This window comes from Salvelinus sp. IW2-2015, unplaced genomic scaffold (genome assembly GCF_002910315.2).
Source record: "Salvelinus sp. IW2-2015 unplaced genomic scaffold, ASM291031v2 Un_scaffold2980, whole genome shotgun sequence".
NCBI lineage: Eukaryota > Metazoa > Chordata > Actinopteri > Salmoniformes > Salmonidae > Salvelinus > Salvelinus sp. IW2-2015.
Window position 1 is genome coordinate 16,237 of NW_019944275.1, and position 22,621 is coordinate 38,857.

General features: G+C 44.7%; 2 protein-coding genes across 2 annotated transcripts in view; one reads left to right on the top strand and one right to left on the bottom strand.

Annotated features, from left to right (window-relative positions):
• The window catches only part of LOC112075096 (paralemmin-3-like), a 33,061-nt gene extending 15,362 nt beyond the window's left edge, over positions 1–17,699 (bottom strand). Inside the window, exon 1 of the mRNA XM_070440764.1 lies at positions 17,572–17,699. The gene's annotated coding sequence lies outside the window, so the exon portion shown is untranslated. The remainder of the gene's footprint in view (positions 1–17,571) is intronic.
• On the top strand, positions 9,613–10,920 carry LOC139025627 (proteoglycan 4-like). The gene has a single exon (XM_070440762.1). The coding sequence runs from the start codon at positions 9,613–9,615 to the stop codon at positions 10,918–10,920; it is 1,308 nt and encodes a 435-aa protein (XP_070296863.1).
• Positions 17,700–22,621: the final 4,922 nt, after the last annotated feature.

A 22,621-nucleotide genomic window follows, 5' to 3' on the forward strand; every position in this document is an offset into this window, starting at 1 on the left:
TGCGAACCAAAATGTGTTTTGCCCAAGCAAGTCTCTTCTTATTGGTGCTCCTTTTAGTAGTGGTTTCTTTGCAGCAAATTCGACCATGAAGGCCTGATTTACGCCGTCTCCTTCTGAACAGTTGATGTTATGCTGGTGTCTTTACTTGAGCTCTGAAGCATTATTTGGGCTGAAATTTCTGAGGCTGGTAACTCCAATGAACTTAATCCTCTGCAGCAGAGGTAACTGTGGGTCTTCCTTTCCTGTGGTGTCCTCATGAGAGCCAGTTTCATCATAGCACTTGAGGTTTTTTTTCAAAGTTCTTGAAATGTTCCGTATTGACTGACCATGTCTTAAGTAATGATGGATTCTCGTTTCTTTGTTTTTATTTGAGGCTGTTCTTGCCATAATATGAACTTGTATTTTACCAAATAGGGCTATCTTCTGTATACTACCCACTACCTTGTCACATCACAACTGATTGGCTCAACAAAATAAGAAGGAAAGAAATCCACAAAATAAAATTTAACATGGAACATCTGTTATTTGAAATGTTCAGGTGACACCTCACTGAAGGCTGGTTGAGAGAATGCCAAGTGTGCAAAGCTGTCATTAAGGCAAAGGGTGGCTTACTTGAAGAATCTCATATGAAATATATTTTGATTGTTAAACTTTTTTTCTTCCATATCATGTGTTATGTCATATTTGATGTCTTCACTATAATTCTACAAGTAGAAAATAGTAAAATTCAAGAAAAACCCTTGAATGAGTTAGGTGTCCAAATTTGACTTGTACTGTATATCGACACACTCGGCACGTACACGCTCTTCTCATCTCTCTCACACACACTCGCAACACTATGATTGATTTTATCTGTCCTCCTAGGTTGGTGTCTGTATCTAAACAGCAGCACAACCATGACAAAGAGGGTTCTCTACTAGACTGACCTCGTGTAGGAACTGAAAATCTATGGGTGATGACAAAAGCACTTTGCAACAAATCGCCCCTTCAAGCTATAGACTCTATGATTGAGTGTACACACACACACACACACAGAGGAATTGCCTTTGATTATTTTCTTACAACTAAAGAATGAGGACTCTTTCCAGGCAACTCTATGTTATGATTGGTGGGTTCTATTTCAATCAACTCCTTGACTGCAGCCAATAACAACAGCAGCGGATGTGTGTGAGCTCTGGTCTTTGTGACTTGGATGGCTCGGCGCCGATTCATCTGGAGACGCTCCTGGTTAAAATCGTGTGTGCTCTCCTCTTGCCCAAAACAGGAGAGAGATGCGATGCCAGCTTCCAATGGCCTTGGACTGTAGCGGTGTGTCTGACACAGATATTCCCTGAATCTGATATTATTGATTCAGAGGAGGAAGAAGCCTTTGATTCTTAATTTTAATTTGTTGGCCCATGGTGCTATTTCGCATCCTTTGAAAGGCTGTCTTGTTGTGTTGGGTTGCTGAAGCCTGTCGTCCCCCCCCCCCCCACAGACACACACGCACCTTAATCCCACAACACATCTCTCTCACATTCACACACAGACCGGACTCCTTTCTGTGCGACAAGAGGTGCCCAGTCAAGGCTAGTCGAGGCACAGTTCGCACTTCCATCCCAGAGGCTAGGGGCGTAGAGCCCAGATAATTTCTGATTTGTGAAGATCCTCTCGGATAATAAATACTGGCCTCTGGCCGTGTCAGACTTAAAATATGACTTATTCACACCTCTAGATTGGATTTAACTCTGTCTCCATGCAACAAGTGAGCCCTTTTTACATCTCATCTTCAGTCCAAGTGGACCCAACCTTCAGTGCAATGCGTAGTGCTCCAAGTGCAACCTCCAGTGTGTGATTCCATTGTCTTATTCCCATTGGCTATGACACCCTTAGTAGCTTACTAGCTGCCAGATCAGAAACCCTGGGTTACTAGTGGATAGCCTGGTAGCATACCAGTCTGCTTATGCTTTAGCCACTACTGTACAACTCTTGTCTTGCACCCTGAAATCATCAACATGTGAATGAAGCCATACTTGTTCTATTTACTTTACCATTACTGTGCTAATTGAGTAGTGTGAGATGCTCCACTACAATATCACCTCGTACCTGTGCTTACTTTGACCAAACGGTGTGTGTGTGTGTGGTTTCCCTGTTTTAAAACCTCCACAGGTCAGGGGGGGGGGGCCCGGTCTCTGTCCCTCTCTAACTCCAATGTCGGGAGGAAATGGAGCCAGAAAACATCATGCTTTGAAGGTGTCGTGCTGCGTCGGTCGCCGACGGCAACACGGGGGTATTGTGTCAGTGTGCTGGCTGAACTCTTTTGATCGCCACGGTATGTCACTGTAATGGGACTAATTTAGCCTTTTACCACCTACCCCATCATATTGATCTGAGACTTGACTAGGAAACCCCTCACTTTACGGTCTTGGTCTGGCTTGGACTAAACCTTCATACTGTCTGTGTGCTCATGCTGCATGCTTGTTGACACAACCCCCAACACGTCCACCCTCAATGTGTATTGTGCATGTCACACGTCCATAACCTATTACTCTGAGTAACCGGGTGTTGTGAGAGACCGACATTGGTGGCGCACCTCTAGGAAGAATGCTCCGATATAACCATATAACCCCCTGCTCTCAGTGCATAGCTCAGGCCGGTGCGGTCGCACCAGGGCCCGTACCAGGCCCGTACGCACGCAGAGTGGTCCGCGCACCAGGGCCCCCTATTGTCATCTTGAATTACCGCCCCACCATGCCCAGTATTAAGTTGGCGCGGGTCCATCAGTCTACGGTTTGACGAGAAGATCTTTTCTTTAAAGTGGCTATATGATAAATGACCCGCTGATGGTTTCAACAAACAACATTTTTTTCTTGCCGACTACATAAGTCAGCGTGAATTTTTTATGTATTGCATGACAATAAATCCATTTAAACTGCTAAAAAATCATATTATTCACAGTATCAATACCAAGTTTAAGATAAGTAAATGATTTTCGGGACTCATTGTGCAATACTCTCAAAGCGTGTTGTCTGTCATCGTGTTTCAGCAAGCAATTGAGCTAGCTATCAAGAGACAACGGCCTAAAATTATAAAGACAGTCGAGAGATAAAAAATTACGGATTTAAAAAGTTGGACCCAAAAGAGGAGGCACACAAATGAGAAGCAAGCAAGAATCAAAATTGTTTCATTTTTCAAGTGCAGCCATTGCTTTGCACAGCCATGTAGCGGACCAGAAGAGGATGTAGTTTCTTATCGCCAGCAGCAGCTTTTACGGGTTCAAGTGACCACGGCCAAGCGTGTGTGTCAATCCTGCCAGAGAAGAGAGGCAACTGTGACAGAGGAGGATACTGGTTGTCGGTATCGGGGATTATGACCCTGAGCACAAACGGCTGGACAAGCTATTCCCCGGGCGGGGAGAAGAGGGCGGGCGAGCTAGAATCGTTGGCGGCTGAGGAAACAGTGGATGGGACAGATGCCTTTGTTTAACCAATCCAACTGACAGGGAGCATTAATGCAACAAATGTGGATGCAAAAAAATGTTAAACGGCACGTTAGTGCATTAGCTCGTGTAAGCCTACTGGCCCATTCCCAGAGAGTGACGAAAGGCGGTGTTTTCCAAGTCGTATTACACCACTACAACCAAGGCTGGAATCAAATGACCCTACAATGCTATGTATTCAGCCAAGCTAATTGCGCGTATTGTGCACGCCTTGCTGCGCTTTCGTGAGATCGGAGTGCCCCTTCTTCTCTGGTCAAATGGGTGAGAGATTGCGCGCATCTAACATCCAAAATAGCATGTCATGAGACATCCCAGATTCAACATGGGTGCCGGTTTGCGTATATGAGTAGCAATAGGAAGCTCAATGCACCTTTGAGCAGAAATGGAGAAAAGGCCGTGCGTAAGCAGCAATTTCGGCAACAGGTGTCTTGAGCACATAGTTTAATAGTACTTCACACATTGCATCAGTAATTTGGCGTTGAGGGCACTGTTGAAAAGCTGGTGCAGCCAACAGTGGGAAGTTTCTCCAGGAAAATTCAACTCGTGTTCATTTGACGACCCAGTTCTGAAATACCTTAGAAATGCCATCAGGTATCCGTAACTATCTCAGTCCCTCAAATCAAAATGAAAGCTGATTTATATCTTGCCAACAAGTTGAACTGTGGACATTTCAGGGAGAGTGCAGGAAGACCCATTTAAATAAATAAAAAATAAAGTAAATAATGATATAGTTTTTGTATTATGGACACCACACAGCATGATCCAAGTAGACCAGTTAAGCCAAGTTTAATCGCTATGTGAGAGGTATAAGGATGTAAAATAATGTCACCACAGATCCTGACCATCAGTTCGTTTGGGATTCTGGAGACTGCTGGACACATCAGCAGCTCGAGCTGTCAACCATAAAATGCTGGCCGCATAGAGGATAATGGTTGGATATTTCAAATGTCGTAGGCAGGGGTATTGATGGAGCTGCTAGACATGAGCGTGGTCTATTCGGGGTTGCCGGCCAGAATATAACAAAAAGAGCCGCTTGCTGTTATGTGCATTGCAAACTCTGTACATGACAAACTCTGTCAAGAATGTGCAGAGATTGAAACATTTTATGATGCTGTTGAACTGTTTTATACACCATTCTTCGGCATAGCATAAAGAAGATGGTCAAGTGTTGAGTGGTTTGGATTGAGTTCACCAGAAAGAAAAGTGAACTCTAAACGACCAGCGGGTGGTGACCCATCTCTAGATATGAGTTCCCTTGACCGCCTCGAGATACGATATGTGGATGTAATGAAGGCCCTCACCAAGGACTGTGCTGTTAAGGTGTCAGGAGGACGAGAGGGATGATGTTTGTTTTCAGCGCACTTGAAAAGAAATGGTTTTAGTCTGCAGACTAGGGTTTGCTAAAATGGAAGTCGTCATACAAAACGATTCTGACATTAGAATAGTGTGGACAACTACAAAACCTAGGTGGTCTGGTTAGACCCTGTAGAACGCTCCTTCCAGACTCACATTGAAAATCTCCAAACCAAAAATTAATCTAGAATTGGCTTCATTTCGCAACAAGGCCTCCTTCACTCATCGCTGCCAAACATACCCTCGTAAAAACTAACCGTCTCTTCTGATCCTTGACTTCGATATGCTCATTTTACAAAAATAGCCTCCAACACTCTACTCAGCAAACTGATGCAGTCATCACAGTGCATCCGTTTTTGTCACCAAGGCCCATATACTATCCCACTCCCTGTGACCTGTACGCTCTTCGTTGGCTGGCCCTACCTCCTCCCATACTCGTCGCCAAACCCACTGGCCCATGATCATCTAGAAGTCTCTGCCTAGGTAAAGCCGCCTTATCTCAGCTCACTGTCGACCATAGCAGCACCCGCCCGTAGCACGCGCTCCAGCAAGGTATATCTCACTGGTCACCCCCAAAAGCCAATCTTCCTTTGGGCCATCTCCTTCCATCTCTGCTGCCAATGACGGGAACGAACTGCAAAAATCACTAAGATGGAGACTCTTACCCCTCACTAGTTTAAGCACCAGCTGCTCAGGACAGCTCACAATCACTGCACCATGTACATACTCATCTGTAAATTAGCCCATCCATCTTACCTCATCCCCATACTGTATTTATTTATTTATTATTTATTTATCTAGCTCTTTGCACCCCAGTATCTCTATGCACATTCATCTTCTGCACACTTCACCATTCCAGTGTTTAATTGCTATATTGTAATAACTTCGCCACCAGGCCTATTTTATTGCCTTACCTCTCTTATCCTACCTCGTTTGCACCATGCTGTATATATATTTTCTTCCTACTATATTATTGATTGTATGTTTTTTATTCCATGTGTAACTCTGTGTTGTATGTGTCAAACTGCTTTGCGCTGTATTCTTGGCCAGGTTTGAAGAATAGCTGTGTTTCGGTTTTCTGTCGAGAGATTGTCTATTATATTTATGTTGTATAATATAGGCCTATTGCCTATTATTTGCAGATAAAATAGGTGTTTCTTGATCGATTGTGCATTCGGTGTGTTCGATCGACTTATACGGGTTACATTTCTGACCGCTGTCCATGTGCTGGAATGTATTGGCTATATTGCAGCCTTCTCTGGAACAGCCTTCAAATGGCCCTTATTAGGTTCTGCCTCTGCTGTTTACCAATGCTTTAGTAATATAACACACAGCCTTACCAACAAAATAATTAAAACATTTAAGGGAAATATGGTTGGTGATAGTGGCACCTGGCCCCGTCTATGCATAACATAGGCTACGCCCCGCTTACAACCACCTGTTCCCGCAGAGAACGCTCGGAGGCGAAGGAGGGGGGCAGCAGCACACCAGGTAGCCTCCCACAGGGCAAAATATACATCCTTTTAACCACTGTGTGTGTTGCACACCAAGGCTCTGGGAGTGTTTGCACTGAAGCCATGCCAACCAAAGTAAACGTTAACCACGCTAGCTGTGTACCGCCGTGTCTTTGTGAGACGCAGAGTAGGTGAACAGATGATCTCTGCACGTGAAGCATGGAGGAGGTGGTGTGATGGTGCTTTGCTGGTGACACTGTCAGTGATTTATTTAGAATTCAAGGCACACTTAACCAGCATAGCTACCACAGCATTCTGCAGAGATATGCCATCCCACCTGGTTTGCGCTTAGTTGGACTGTCATTTGTTTTTCAACAGGACAATGACCCAAAACACACCTCCAGGCTGTGTAAGGGCTATTTGACCAAGAAGGAGAGTGATGGAGTGCTGCATCAGATGACCTGGCCTCCACAAATCACCCGAACTCAACCCAATTGAGATGGTTTGGAATGAGTTGGACTACAGAGTGAAGGAAAAGCAGCCAACAAGTGCTCAGCATTTGTGGGAACTCCTTCAAGATGGTTGGAAAAGCATTCCAGGTGAAGCTGGTTGAGAGAATGCCAAGTGTGCAATGTTGTCATCAAGGCAAAGGGTGGCTAATTTGAAGAAACTAAAATATATTTTGATTTGTTTAACACTTTTTTCTTTACTACATGTGTTATTTCATAGTTGATGTCTTCACTATTATTCTACAAAGTATAAAATAGTGAAAATAAAGAAAAGCCCTTGAACGAGTAGGTGTGTCCAAACTTATGACTGGCACTGTATATATATTGTGTGTGTGTGTGATGACAGGAATCTATGGTGTTTGCTTGGGCCAGATCCAACAGCACACTGCCCACTATAATTTCTCTGTGACAGGCTGGGTCAGGGGAATGAAAACACTGCATTCCTATTGAGCGGTGTTTGTATGTATGTGTATGCTGCAATAGCAGCCCAGTGTCAACAGTGAACAGACTGGGAGTGTGGCAGGGATTACCAAAGTAAACTACAGATCACTATTCTTAGTCATTTATCAAGTTACCCCACACAACCAATGTCTAGTGGATTCAATGACTTCCTTCACACACACCACTTGATTATTTCAGTATTGCATCATTATCTGCAACAGTGCTTGGAGTGCACAGTAATTCATTATACAGTACATCACATGACAAATAACATGTAGGTTTGTGTGGGATGTTTCCTCCTCTTCATAGTGTTGGGCTGTAAGGAGTCTCAGCCCAGGGTGCATCAATGCCCCCTCTGTCAGGTGCTCCTTTGAGTACCGCACACACACACACACACAATAGTGTCTCTGTTTGTCCAGGGGCCAGGCTTCTCCTCCTCCACCGCGCTCTCTGCAATATCCTCCACTGGTGCAGTCATGGAACACTAAGGTACAACACACKCACCATCCCTTCGCTCACTGCCTACCTGATCCCTCAACCCTGGAGGCAGCTCTCTAAGCCTGGCCTACTGAACACATCTCTGAGGGGAATTACCAGCTGAACTATCTGAGCTACACTGTCAATGGCAACCCATTGCCTACATAGAGCTCTGGTCAAAAGTAGTGCACTATGGGCCTGGGTCAAAGTAGTGTATTACGTAGGGAATAGTGTGGCATTGGGACACATTCAGTGAATTGAGGGGAGTTAAAAGGATAAAGTACCAGACAAAAAAAAGTGTAACTTTTGCCATTGACAGGCAGAGAGCTGAGGGTTCTATGTAGTTGCAGAGTAAGCCATGCTGACTGTCTAAGACTAAGCCATGAGAGAGAGAGCGAACAAGAGATGAGAGGACAACAACATTCTACTGAGACAGAGCAGGACACGACATGCTGTTGAAACACTGATATGTCTGTGATAACGTGCGATACGTGTGTGTGTATGTGTGTGTGTGGCTTATTTGAGTTAATCATAAGCACTCATATGTCAGGCTCTATATCGTCAGGAAATGTGGGAGTGTGTGTATATATAGAGGTGAGAGAYGGGTGAAAGGTCAGCATGTAGGTCTCGTATCTAGAACCACTGTTTAAACACAACCTGACAGGTAACACAAATCGCACCACACACACACACACACACACACACACACACACACACACACGGTGAAGCACCAGTTGATTGACATAACCAGGAGAGGGGGAGGAGTCGGATAGGGGAGGAGTCGGAGATAGAACTGCTGGGTACATATTAATTCTTTCTTGAAAATGTTCTTACACGTTTGCTTTGGCAAAATGTTTGACTTTGTAAGTTGCTACACTTTCCACATCAATAAACTTTGTTTCTTGAATTGAAAGTGTCAGAGAGAAACAGAGTGAGCAAGGGAGAGAGCGAGAGAGCATGAGCAAGGGAGAGAGAGAGCGATCGAGCGCAAGAGAGAATAAGATCAAGAGACTAACAGGGGGCCAGGATGAGACACCTGTTCTGACAAGACACCTCGGGCTGCCTCACAGCACAAACATGTCACACACACATGATTTCCAATTGTCGCCAGAGACGTTCAGATGTTTCTGAGAACTGACATCCCTACTTATTATCCCCTTTGTCATCACTGATTCCATCAGTTAAAYCACAAAATGACATGTCAAACCAGCTCGTTGAATATACACAGGGCCACGTGTATTCTCACACACGCGAGCATAATACAAACAAGCCTAACACACCTAAACCTAGCTGCTCACACAGACAATAGGATATGATATTGTATGGTTCTGTCATTTGACCTACTTTTGATCAAACTATTTTGGGCTGTTCTGTAATGAGAATATTGAGTCACCTCCGCCTAACATTGTCTGGGTGCAGCTGCAGCAGCAGCAGTAGTCTCATCCCAGCTCTGTGAGGTGTGACATGTACTGGCTTGCTTCAGTGGTTTCCCCTGTTATGTCTGTGTGTGTGTGTGTAAAGGATTATACGCATGTGTTGTGTGTGTGTGTGTGTGTGTGTGTGTGTGTGTGTGTGTGTGTGTGTGGTGTGTGTGTGTGTGCCTGCATGCATGCATGCATGCATATCTGTGTAACTCTGAAACAGGGTTTGGATAAGGTTAACCAGGACTGGTGTATCTGGCTAGTCTCATCTCCACTGTTATCATTGGTGAAGACCAGGAATAATGTTTGCCTTGGGGCCTAGCAGCTAAGCTAACGAGTCTAAGCTAAGATAACAGAGAAACCTCATCTAAACGAAGGACCATTTCAGCCAGGTCACAGTGACTCTTACCCTACTTCTGAAACAGAGACAAAGTCCTTGAATAGATGTGCTCCATCTGCAGAACAGACAACCGTTGTTAATGTTTAACGTCAACATTCCTCATCATCACCAGGACAAACAGAGTCCCGTTCCAACGGGACAAACAGAGTCCCGTTCCAACCGGACAAACAGAGTCCCGTTCCAACGGGACAAACAGAGTCCGTTCCAACGGACAAAAGAGTCCCGTTCCAACGGACAAACACAGTCCCGTTCCAACGGACAAACAGAGTCCGTTCCAACGGGACAACAGAGTCCCGTTCCAATCCGGACAAACAGGTCCCCAACGGACAACAGAGTCCCGTCCCAACCGGACAAACAGAGTCCCGTTCCAACGGAACAAACAGAGTCCCGTCCCAACGGACAAACAGAGTCCCCGTCCAACGGGACCAAACAGAGTCCCGTTCCAACCGGACAAACAGAGTCCGTTTCCAACGGGACAACAGAGTCCGTTCCAACGGACAAACAGAGTCCCGTTCCAACGGACAAACGAGTCCCGTTCCAACCGGACAAAGGTCGAACGGACAACAGAGTCCCGTTCCAAACGGACGAAACAGAGTCCCGTCCAACCGGACAACAGAGTCCGTTCCAGACGGGACAACAGAGTCCCGTTCCAACGGACAAACAGAGTCCCGTTCCAACGGACAAAACAGAGTCCCGTTCCAACGGACAAACAGAGTCCCGTTTCCAACGGACAAACAGAGTCCCGTTCCAACCGGACAAACAGAGTCCCGTCCCAACCGGAACAACAGAGTCCCGTTCCAACGGACAAACAGAGTCCCGTTCCAACGGGACAAACAGAGTCCGTCCCAACCGGACAAACACAGTCCCGTCCCAACGGACAAACACACGTCCCGTCCAAAAAACCCCCCGGACAAACACAGTCCCTTTCCAACCGGACAAACACAGTCCGTTCCAACCGGACAACACAGTCCCGTCCAACCGGACAAACCAGTCCCGTCCAACCGGACAAACACAGTCCCGTTCAACCGGACAAAACACAGTCCGTTCAACGACAAACACGTCCATTCCAACCGGACAAACACAGTCCCGTTCAACCGGACAACACAGTCCCTGTCCAACCGGACAAACACAGTCCCATTCCAACCGGACAAACACAGTCCCATTCCAACCGGACAAACACAGTCCCGATCTCCAACACAGTCCCATTCCAACCGGACAAACACAGTCCCTGTCCAACCGGACAAACACAGTCCCGTTCCAACAAGTCCATTCCAACCGGACAAACACAGCCCGTTCCAACCGGACAAACACAGTCCCATTCCAACCGGACAAACAGTCCCGTCCCCAACCGGACAAACACAGTCCCATTCCAACCGGACAAACATAGTCCCATTCCAACCGGACAAACACAGTCCCATTCCAACAGGACAAACATAGTCCATTCCACAGACAAACACAGTCCCATTCCAACAGGACAAACATGTAGTCCCATTCCAACCGACAAACAGAGTCCATTCCAACAGGACAAACATAGTCCATTCAACAGGACAAACATAGTCCCATTCTAACCCACTGGAGGAGGAAATGAGAGACAATACATCACCCTCTTCTGTGGGATTGTTAATCAGAGAAATATATGGGTGATTGGATTAATAAGGAAAGTCAAACAACAGTGGGATTTAGAGTATGGTATCCCTCCAAAGGCCAACGTTGGGTTTCGTCTCTCGGCCAACGTATGCTTGCCATCTGGGGCTGTGATTCCACAGCATGTCTTTATGAATCTAGCCATGTTGACAAAACCTTGGGAATCTAAGGGGAGTACACATTGCCTAAAGAGATGTCTCTGGTATGCAGACATACCATGGTATCCCACACAGTCACTCCTGACCCTGGTGTACTGGTGACCCAGCTCACAGTGCTGAGGAACTAAGAGTGACCTTTGACCTCAGCTTGTGTCAAATCACCCATCTGATCTGGTCTGAGTGGAACGTTTAAATCTGAGTCACCATGTTATTAACTGTCGTAGGCTACCACTGACCTAAGCAAACATCTCGGGGGTGGTGGTGTGGCCTAAGCAAACATCTCAGGGGTGGTGGGTGTGGCCTAAAGCAAACATCTCAGGGGTGGTGGGTGTGGCCTAAGCAAACATCTCAGGGGTGGTGGGTTGGCCTAGAGCAAACATCTCAGGGGTGGTGGGTGTGGCCTAAGCAAACATCTCAGGGGTGGTGGGTGTGGCCTAAGCCAAACATCTCGGGGTGGTGGGTGTGGCCTAAGCAAACATCTTCGGGGTGGTGGGTGTGGCTAAGCCAAATCTCGGGGTGGTGGGTGTGGCCTAAGCAACCTGACGCAAACAGATACCATATATTAGACCGATGTCTGACGTCAGGTTGCACCCCCAGACATCCTAACATGGCAGTTGCATTGGTATTTAACACTGCTTGCACAGATTAAGCGTGCCTGGCCACGCGAGCACATATCTAACAAACAGTAGGTGATCATGCAAATAGTATTCAAAGGAGACTCCAAAATAAGAGTCCTTATCACGATGAGCAAACTATCAGCTAATGTTGTACAATGTAGTGAATGATTCTATTGTAGACAAGAGACCATACCAACGACACTGACTCAAAGCCAAAAAAGAGGCTTAGGTTAGTCCACACCCATAAGACAAGTCAGCCCTTTCACACCATGGCAACCTCTTGGCGTCATGACAACCTGCGGGCAGCTGAAATGCCCATTGATCAAAAACCTCATTCACAAACCAGGCTCCTCTACCTTACACTGAGTAAGCACTGCTCACACACACACACAAACACTGCAGTAAAAAGCAGTCTCAACGGCTACTATCATTGTTAGATAGCAAAGACAGTTAAGGTTAGATAAACATTGTGACAACCTTAAATTGGCCTCTCCTCCCCATCATAAATCAGTTGCCTGGAATAGCTTCCTTAACTAGGGTCTCAGGTAAAACTACTACTACTGGGCAATTCCACGATAAAATGTGCAAAGTTTGGTAAAAGAATTACAGTTTGTACCACACAAACCGCAATTCTGTTACCAAATTGTGCATCTGCACTGTTCAAGTAAATGTGTTTTTGTGTTTCTTTCTGTGGAAATTGTTAAAAGTAGTCATTGTACATAGAGCTGTATGGTTTCTTTAACTTTGAAATCATTGGTTTTGTTTGGCATACATTTTAAAGTGAAAAACCTGAGTCAGCGTAATTCCMTTACCTTGGACTTGCCCTCCCACACACACACCAGTTTCATGGGTTGCTCGCTATGATGAAGGGCTAGGTAATTACTAAGAGCTAAACAGCTGACTTTATCATGTCAGAATAGGCCCCATTTCCTTGTTTATATTATCACCCCCAGACCATTACCTCGACATCAATAATACATGATTTAAAGTGTCACATAATTGTCTTGGTGTTTTATGTGGTCTGTAGTGTTGCCTTGCCAGCAGGTGTGGAGGAGGGGTTTGTACTGTGGGTATAGGAGAAAGTAAACCTTTCAAAAGAGTACTTTTTATTTTGTTGGGTCACTGTCACATGATTCTAGACAGTGGGAGACACACAAAATGTAAACTGTACCTTCTCCAGTTCACACTACCTTCCCGGACAAAGTCCAGACACTGACAAACAACGGTTGTGTGGTGAAAAGAATACGGAGACACAAAAAGATTCCCACTTACACATACCACAAACACCTGGGGTCTGGGGAGCCTCTAAGATCAGGTATGAAAGACAAAGCAGACTGACATCACACAAACTGATGAGACAGATCACTGGAGTTATATGTACTATAGTGTAGAGAGCATGGGATCTCTGCTACAGTACTTCTAATGGTAATAATTAGTCAATGTCATTTACAGGAACTGTTATGTAAGTGAGCAGAACAGAACCTGCGAGAAGGAATGAAAGAGAAAGAGAGAAACAGACAACGATAGAGGAATTGGAAGAAAGAAATAGACAACGATAGAGGAATTGGAAGAGAGACAGTAAAATGGAAACAAAGAGGTAGAGAAAAAGAGACATATATAGAAACAGAAAGAGAAAAAGACATTTAAATAGAGGGGAACATTGTGTTTGAGAGAAACAGAGAGAAAGAGGGGTAGCGTAGTCACTGCAGGGCAGTGTTTGAGGCAGTGAGAAATTTCCCTCCAGCAGACTAGTCATCCATCACCCAGGGGAGAGAGAGATCTCATCACTCCAGCTCTCCCTTCACCATGATTTATCTCTCRGTTTTTATCTCCCTCGGTCTTGTCAGTGTGACACTCGCTCTCTTCAGCAGGATAGCAGAGATAAAAATCCAACTGATGTGGTTACACTTACTTCACAGTTTCATCTTTCTTTTGCGCCCCTCCTCTCTCCCCCACCAATCTCTCACACATACACCAGTATATACACATACATACACCAGTATATACACACACATACACCAGTATATACACACACATACACCAGTATATACACTACACCAGTATATAACATACATACACCAGTATATACACACACATACAACCAGTATATACACACACATACACCAGGATATACACACCACATACACCAGTATATTACACATACATACACCAGTATATACACATACATACACCAGTATATACACACACATACACCAGTATACACATACATACACCAGTATATACACATACATACAGTGCTGTGAAAAAGTATTTGCCCCCCTTCTATTTTTCTATTCTCCGTCACGGTATCTCAGTGCATTCAAATTGTCATCAATAAAATGTCATTGTGTTCATTTTCCATAGTTTATGCTGACGATACCATAACCCACCGCCAACATGGGGTACTCTGTTCACAACGTTGCCGTCAGCAAAAGTTGCACCTTGTGCTGAGGATAGCACAGGTGCACCTTGTGCTGGGGACAATAAAAGGCCCCTCTAAATTGTGCAGTTGTCACACAACACAATGCCACAGATGTCCCAAGTTTTGAGGAAGTGTACAATTGTCATGCTGACTGCAGGAATGTCCACCAGAGCTGTTGCCAAAGCATTTCTGTTAAATTCTCTACCATAAACTGCCTCCAACGTTGTTTTAGAAAATTTGGCAGTACGTCCAACCAGCCTCACAACCACAGACCACGTGTATGGTGTCGTGTGGGCGCGCACTGGTGCACTTTGTGCTGGGGTGCACCTGTGCCCACACGACGCCATACACGTGGTCTGCGGTTGTGAGGCTGGTTGGACGTACTGCCAAATTTTCTAAAACAACGTTGGAGGCAGTTTATGGTAGAGAATTTAACAGAAAATGCTTTGGCAACAGCTCTGGTGGACATTCCTGCAGTCAGCATGACAATTGTACACTTCCTCAAAACTTGGGACATCTGTGGTATTGTGTTGTGTGACAACTGCCAATTTAGAGTGGCCTTTTGTGTTCCTCAACACAATTTTGTGAACCTACCTACTTACTATTTTTAGCTTTAAACCCTAAACCGTAGCCTATCTAATGTTAGCCAGTTAGCTAACATTAGCCACAACATATTGGAATTCTTAACATATACGTTTAGCAAATTCGTAACATATTGTACAAATATAAATTTGTAACATATTTTATTTAACCAGGTAGACCAGTTGAGAACAAGTTCTCATTTACAACTGCGACCTGGCCAAGATAAAGCAAAGCAGTGCGACAAAAACAACAACACAAAGTTACACATAAACAAACGTACAGTCAATAACACAATAGAAAAATCTATGTGCAGTGTGTGCAAATGTTAAAGATTAGGGAGGTAAGGCAATAAATAGGCCATGGAGGCGAAATAATCAAATTTGCATCAACACTGGAGGTGATAGATGTGCAGATGATGATGGCAAGTAGAGATACTGGGGTGCAAAAGAGCAAGAGGATAAGTAACAAGATGGGGATGAGCGTAGTTGGGTGTGCTATTACAGATTGGCTATGTCAGGTACAGTGATCGGAAGCTGCTCTGACAGCTGATGCTTAAAGTTAGAGGGAGATATAAGACTCAAGCTTCAGTGATTTTTGCAATTCGTTCCAGTCATTGGCAGCAGAAAACTGGAAGGAAAGACGGCCAAAGTAAGTGTTGGCTTTGAGGATGACCAGTGAAATATACCTGCTGGAGCGCGTGCTACGGGTGGGTGTTGCTATGGTGACCAGTGAGCTGAGATAAGGCGGGGCTTTACCTAGCAAAGACTTATAGATGACCTGGAGCCATACGATATAGATGATGACATTCACAAACGCATACACCATACGAAACATCTGACTAAATGAAGTGTTTCGAATTTACGTCCAGAAATAAAAAATGCTCTGAGACCAGGATGGTCACTAGATACCAAACGGAAGAAAAACATCTGAAACAGGGAGTAACTACCTGAATTTGTCCATTAAGAAACATTGTTTTTTGATTTTCTGTTGCAAAACAGAAAGCTACAATGTGCAGTAATGAATATGCCCTGGTTATAGGGACTTAAAGAGTGAACTGAACACCATACTACTTCCTAGAAACAAAATGAGTCAGGGTTCAATTATGTTTATGCCACCCTTGGGCTAGCACACACACAGTTAGGACCTAGGGGGTTCAGCGAAGGAAGACTTTAAAGAGTACCTCCCTGGAGACCTGTAACCTGGGGTCCTTCCCCCCACGTGCATGTCTCTTGTGCCAGCTAAGCAGATCTATATGCTGGTGGTTTTAGATGACTCAGGTTAAAGCCCTGGCTTCTCTCTCAGAATGAGACCAGGCTTGGTCTACATAATGACGTCACCTCAGCAGTTCACAATGCAGCAGATTAGATGAGCAACTCTGTGCATTGAACATCACATGGGCAAGAAGATATAGAAATAACACACAGTCCATGTGTCTCAGCACACTAGTAGGAACATACCGTATGTGTTCACATATTATGCAAGTCAGTTCCTACATCTAACAGTCCCTTTTTTCGCAGTATATATAATCAGTGAGCCAAGGGATTCTCTTAGACGGGTAGTTTAGCGTGTCAGCTATGTTGTGTGTGTACAATATTGGTGGTGTGTGTAGGTGGTGCAACAGCAGACTAGGCCTTAATGCTCTAGTCTCCGCGATAGAAAGCTGGCCCAATATGTTCCGTCATCCCAGAACGCATTAATTAACTAGGTTATAATGAGCTACATTTAGCCGTCCCTTTGAGGTATATTATGTTCTCTGTATTTAAATACTCCATTCAAGTGTATCYTGATTTCTGAATGTACCCTCTAGAAATGTGGGAGATCTGTGAAATAACTCGAATTGATATGGAAAAGCTCAACATCATTTTGGCAATATTCTATAACCTCTCCTTCCAAATGTTTTTTTTCTATGAGGCCTCTTTGTGACTTTCCACACTCARTGTCAAGTTAATTTCTAAGCTGATGAATGAATATATCAACAYATAAGATGGGACCAAATGTAACTATGATTCTATAATTATTTAGTGAATGTGTGGCTTAATGGTTTACAGAGGTCAAGCACGTTGCAAATCATCAGCTTGCAGCCAGGCCTGTCGTTGCTTGCGCACAAGGATCACATTTTTAGCKCGAGTTGGCACGAGTTCAAAAGGTGTCAACCCAAGGACGTTTACTAACTTTTCTAACTTTCAAATTCAGTAGAAAACAAAYGCAAAGAAACGTTGAAATCGAAAGGTGTTGGCTAATAATATTATTGCAGACACTTACCTGTTTGTTCCAACGTGGCCACTCGGCGTTGTCGGTGGTTGCAAATTAAATATTTAAAAACGAAAGAAAGAAAAAACTGACGTGGTAAAAAAGAGTATTGCAATAAAGAAATATACCGCAGGGGAAAACCTCCTGTCGCTGCTCTATTTAGGAATAATTTTTTTAAAAGGCAGAAAATCCACCTATGAAAAACAAACACCTGAGCGTTGTATCCGCTTTTGAAACGCAAAACTCGTCACATCAGTGCAGCAGACACACGAAAACGTGAAACTTAAAACGTCTATAAGGTTTTTAAAATAGACATGGGAGTACAGAAAAATCCCTTTCAGAGAAATATGTTTGTCACTCCCTACCTCCCAAACCGAATCGATGCGTGTCCAAAATTCACCGGAGCTCAGAGGCAACGTTCTGTTACAGTTACCTGACTCATGTTCTGTGCTGGGTGGCCAACCCTCTTTTTAGAAAGCAGCACATAGGGATAGCTGTGTGTAGTTCGTATGTACCAACAGTACAGTAGGTAGTGAGACGTGGACTTCCCATACCACAGGAGCAACCATAGGACACTGAAACCAGGGAGCAACAGGTAACACAACTGACAATATGTTATTATGTGAGGTGAAATGGAGAATGGGCAATGTGAACAACACAAAAGTTATCGACAAACAAAGAGTAAATAGTTTAATAGTAGCGCATCTAGAAGGGAGCAGTAGTTAGCCTGCTCCATCCAATATCCTCCATATGTTCTCATTATACAAGCGTTAATTGGAATATAGGCTAAATGCACCAGAGCAACAGTGGCATTACTATTTTAACGTCGGGAGATGTGGGAAATATTCTCGTCCCCGTAAATTACAGATTACATATATATTCATTGCTCCATATTCCGATCTGAATAATATGTCCAAACTAACTCCCAAGCAATTTAAACATAATATCCTTGACTGTAATCCATAAAATGGATCTCGCAAAACACACACACATGGCACAATAACACGTACCCTGAATCGCCCTAGTTTTGATTCCTGAATTTTAAAAAAAGGAAACCGTAGGAGTTCTTCACATTGAGAGCCAAACACTGTATTAGTCATGTCCTTCCAAACAGTGTGTGTGTGTGCGCGGTCATGCGCACGTACGCGCATTGCATGTGTGTGCCTGTGCCTGCGTACATGCCCCACGTGTGCGTGCACAAAGCAAGAGGACTGTATGGTAGTCGTTGTCTCATGCTCTACTTAGTCTCCACAGTGTACCTGTCTTATTGAGCTTGCTACTTGTCCCTGATCCTTGTATTCCACTTTTACTCCTTTGACTCTTATTCATACTATGCATGACTTTGACTCTTAATACTATGTTAATATGCATGACTTTGACTCTTAATACTATGTTAATATGCATGACTTTGACTCTTAATACTATGTTAATATGCATGACTTTGACACTTATTAATACTATGTTAATATGCATGACTTGGCATCTGCGCTTGAGCTCACATATTATCATAATGGCTCAGGCAGGTAAAAACTMATGCATCATAATATTTTACATCATATGATTGAAAAACGCATATCTGCAAAGTAGTGAGAAAGTACTTTATACTATTTGTCCTTTGAGAGTGGCCCCGTTAGAGACTGCAGTAAAGATATGAATAACTACTGTTACTCTCTTGGCCAGGTGGTGTATTGTTGAAACCTCTTCCTTTAGACCTCATTAAAATCATCTGGGGTTGATGCAGTACAGTCCCAGCCAATGTCCCTCTCCCCCATACTGTGTGTGGGTGTACGTGTGTACATGTGTGCGTGCCTCAATGAATGTCACTCCTTATCATGGGAATGGGATGCTGTGTTTCCATGGGAACTACACACAAAAAAATGTTTTTGATGCTTTTAACAATCAGTCACAAGGGAACTAACTCTCTCCCTTTGCCAGGTCTATGCACTGGACATATTGTGTTGAAGGCATGTTTACATGATATATCCTATCCACCCTCTCCAACAGGCTTATTGAAATGCAGGCCTCAAGGTGTCATCCTTCCCCTCCAATCAGGGACTGATTCAGACCTGGGGGACACCAGGGGATTGACTCTTTGGACCAATCAGTGACATTACTAATCAATGAACTACCAGGGAGAAAAGACAACCAGCCCCACCACAGACCTGAAGGCCTTGCTTTTCATACCCCTGGTCTGTAGCTATGTGGAATATTCAATAGTTGTACATTATGGTAAACTAGTACAGTATGTACAGAACTGTTCGTGGAGTAACAGGCACATCCAGCAGCATGATGCAAGTCATACCACATCCAGGCTGGTCACGCACGCACGCACGCAGGCACGCACGCACGCACGCACGCACGCACGCACGCACGCACGCACGCACACACACACACAGTCTTGTACAGCTAACCTTGTGGGGACACACAATTCAGCCCTGTTCAAAATCCTATTCACCCTAACCCGTACTCTTACCCTAACCTTAACCCTAACCTCAACCCTAACCTTAACAAAAAAAACTTAACCCTAAACCTAACCCTAGCTCCTAACCCTAACCTAGTTCTAACACTAATTCTAACCTTAACCCTGAACCACTTAGAAAGCATTTGCCTGGTGGGGACCAACAAAATAACCCACATTGGTCAAATTTTTGTAAGTTTACTATTCTAGTTAAACATGTCCACACAACACACACCACACACACACACACCACAACACCACACACCAGCACACCACACACACACACACACACACACCACACACACACACACACCACACACACACACACACACACACACCACACACACACACACACACAACCACACACACACACACACCGCCTGAGGCTGCTGGGCTAGCACCTGAGGGCCCCTGACCCATATAGGGCCGGTGCACAGGTGTGTGTGTGTGTGTGTGTGTGTGTGTGTGTGTGTGTGTGTGTGTGTGGTGTGTGTGTGTGTGTGTGTGTGTGTGTGTGTGTGTGTGTGTGTGTGTGTGTGTGTGTGTGTGTCTGAAACGCCCACTTTTTCCACTTGGTGATGCATCATTAATCCCGTCATTCTGAGGCACTCACCTGAGCCCACGCGTTATATACCACCACACCACACACCCACCACACCACACCCCCCCACACCCACACACCACCACACACCACACCCCCACCCCACACACAACACACACACACACACACACACACACACACACACACACACACCACACACACACACACACACACACACACACACAACACACACACCACACACACACAGCATGGCATAGCTTCTTCATGTTAGAAAGTGCTTTCCTGGGTTGAGTCTAAAGTATGCTGCCTGTGCCTTACAAATATAGAAAACAACTACAAACCATCTACAACCTAAAAGGGTTCTTCGGCTTCCTCATTGGTGAACCCTTTGAAAACCCCTTTTTGGTTCCTGGTAAACCCTTTTGGTTCCAAGAAGAACCCTTTTGGGTTCTATGTAGAACCCTTTCCACGTTGGGCTCTACTAACCCAAAGGGTTTTACCTGGAACCAAAAAGGTTCTCCTATGTGGACAGCTGAAGAACCCTTTGGAACCATTTTCTGCTAAGAGTGTAGACCAGCCTATCATTCAGCCGTTATTCCTATAGCACTGACAACAACACACTCTCTCTCTCTCTCTCTCTCTCTCTCTCTCTCTCTCTCTCTCTCTCTCTCTCTCTCTCTCTCTCACTCTCCCTCCCCTGCGTTCTCTCTTTCTCCCGCGGTCTCATGCTCTATTCCTTCGTCTTCCGACTCTTTCACTCTCACTCTCCTTCACTCTCTCTCTCATCTCCTCTCTCTTCTCCATCTCTCGCCTTCGTTCATCTAATTATCTCTCTCACTCCTCGCATCCTCCACTCTCTCTCTCTCTCCCAGCCTCTCTAGTTCTTTCTCTCTCTATTGAAAGCCTCAAGCCGTACGGATTCATTAATTAGCTTCGTCCGTCCATGGAAGATTAGCAAAGTAGCGTAGCGACTGCATGTTGCCCAGTGCATATAGATAGACTGTGATGCTTGTGCTATACTGTGAATCTATACACACACACATTACACACACTCTCTCAGACCACCTCTCTCTCTCTATCTCCTCTCCTCTCTCTCTCTCTCTCTCTCTCTCTCTCTCTCTCTCTCTCTCCTCTCTTCTCTCTCTTCTCTTCTCTCTCTCTCTTCACTCTCTCTCTGTGACTGTAGCGCTGGCTTCTAGAGAGAAAGCAGCAGTGAAAGTGCGGGCGGTCTACTTTGACTGAAAGACTCGGAGCAGATAAAACAAACACAGACAGAAGACAGCAGGATGGGAGCTTCAGCGGGTTGTAAAATACTCCAGTTCTTCTCTGTCAAAGGCAGAGGCTGTGTCTACTGTCTATCAACACTTATCATCACTACTTCTCTGCACAATTGTGGTAAGTCCAGATTTTATTTTCTTTGATAAAAGACAGTATTAGAAGTGTGTGTGTGTGTGTGTGTGGTGTGTGTGTGTGTGTGTGTGTGTGTGTGTGTGTGTGTGGTGTGTGTGTGTGTGTGTGTGTGTGTGTGTGTGTGTGTGTGTGGTGTGTGTGTGTGTGTGTGTGTGTGTGTGTGTGTGTTGTTGTGTGAAACCATAGATAGGATGATGAGTGCAGTAGCAGAGACATCTCAGTCTCCGTCTCTCCTGACCCACATGGATGAACCTGTAGTGCTACATGCAGAGCTGTCTTAATGTCCTACTCCCCTGGCGCCACAGCCAATACCATTCAACACACACACACACACACACACACACATTATAAAAGCAAATACATGCACACTTTCTCTCGCACACACACACACATCTGCTGGATTGTCAGGGAGAAAAAGTAGCGTATCAGTCGTGTGGGTGGGTGAGTGTGTGTAAGTGTGTGGGACTGTGTGTCGCTGTATGTGGGAGTGTGTGTAGCTGTGTGTGGGTAGTGAGAGAGGAGGTGTGTGGTAGTGTGTGAGGCAGGGTTTTGGGGTGTCATGACAATACTGCAGTGGTATGAGARGGAACACAGATGATGACAGAGACACAGACAGATGATGTATTGAGAGAGAGCGAGACAGAGAGAGACAGAGAAAGATGAAGAGAAAAAAGGAGGGATGACTGAGCTGGGTGAAGACCAGTTCAGTATATGAGCCATAACTCAATAATACATGTAGTTAAACACAGAGGACTTTAACCACTCTGATGTGTGTGTAATAATGTATGTCTGAACAAGCTCTCAGACACTAGGCTACTGATGAATGTCCACTTAGACATCAAGCCATTAAAATACTAGAGTGTGTGACTTCTGTGTGCAAGTCTCCCCATTGCTATCAATGATTGATTGATTGAATAATGATTTATTATGCAAAGTTTAAACAGGAGTCAGCCGCACTTACACTACCGTTCAACAGTTTGGGGTC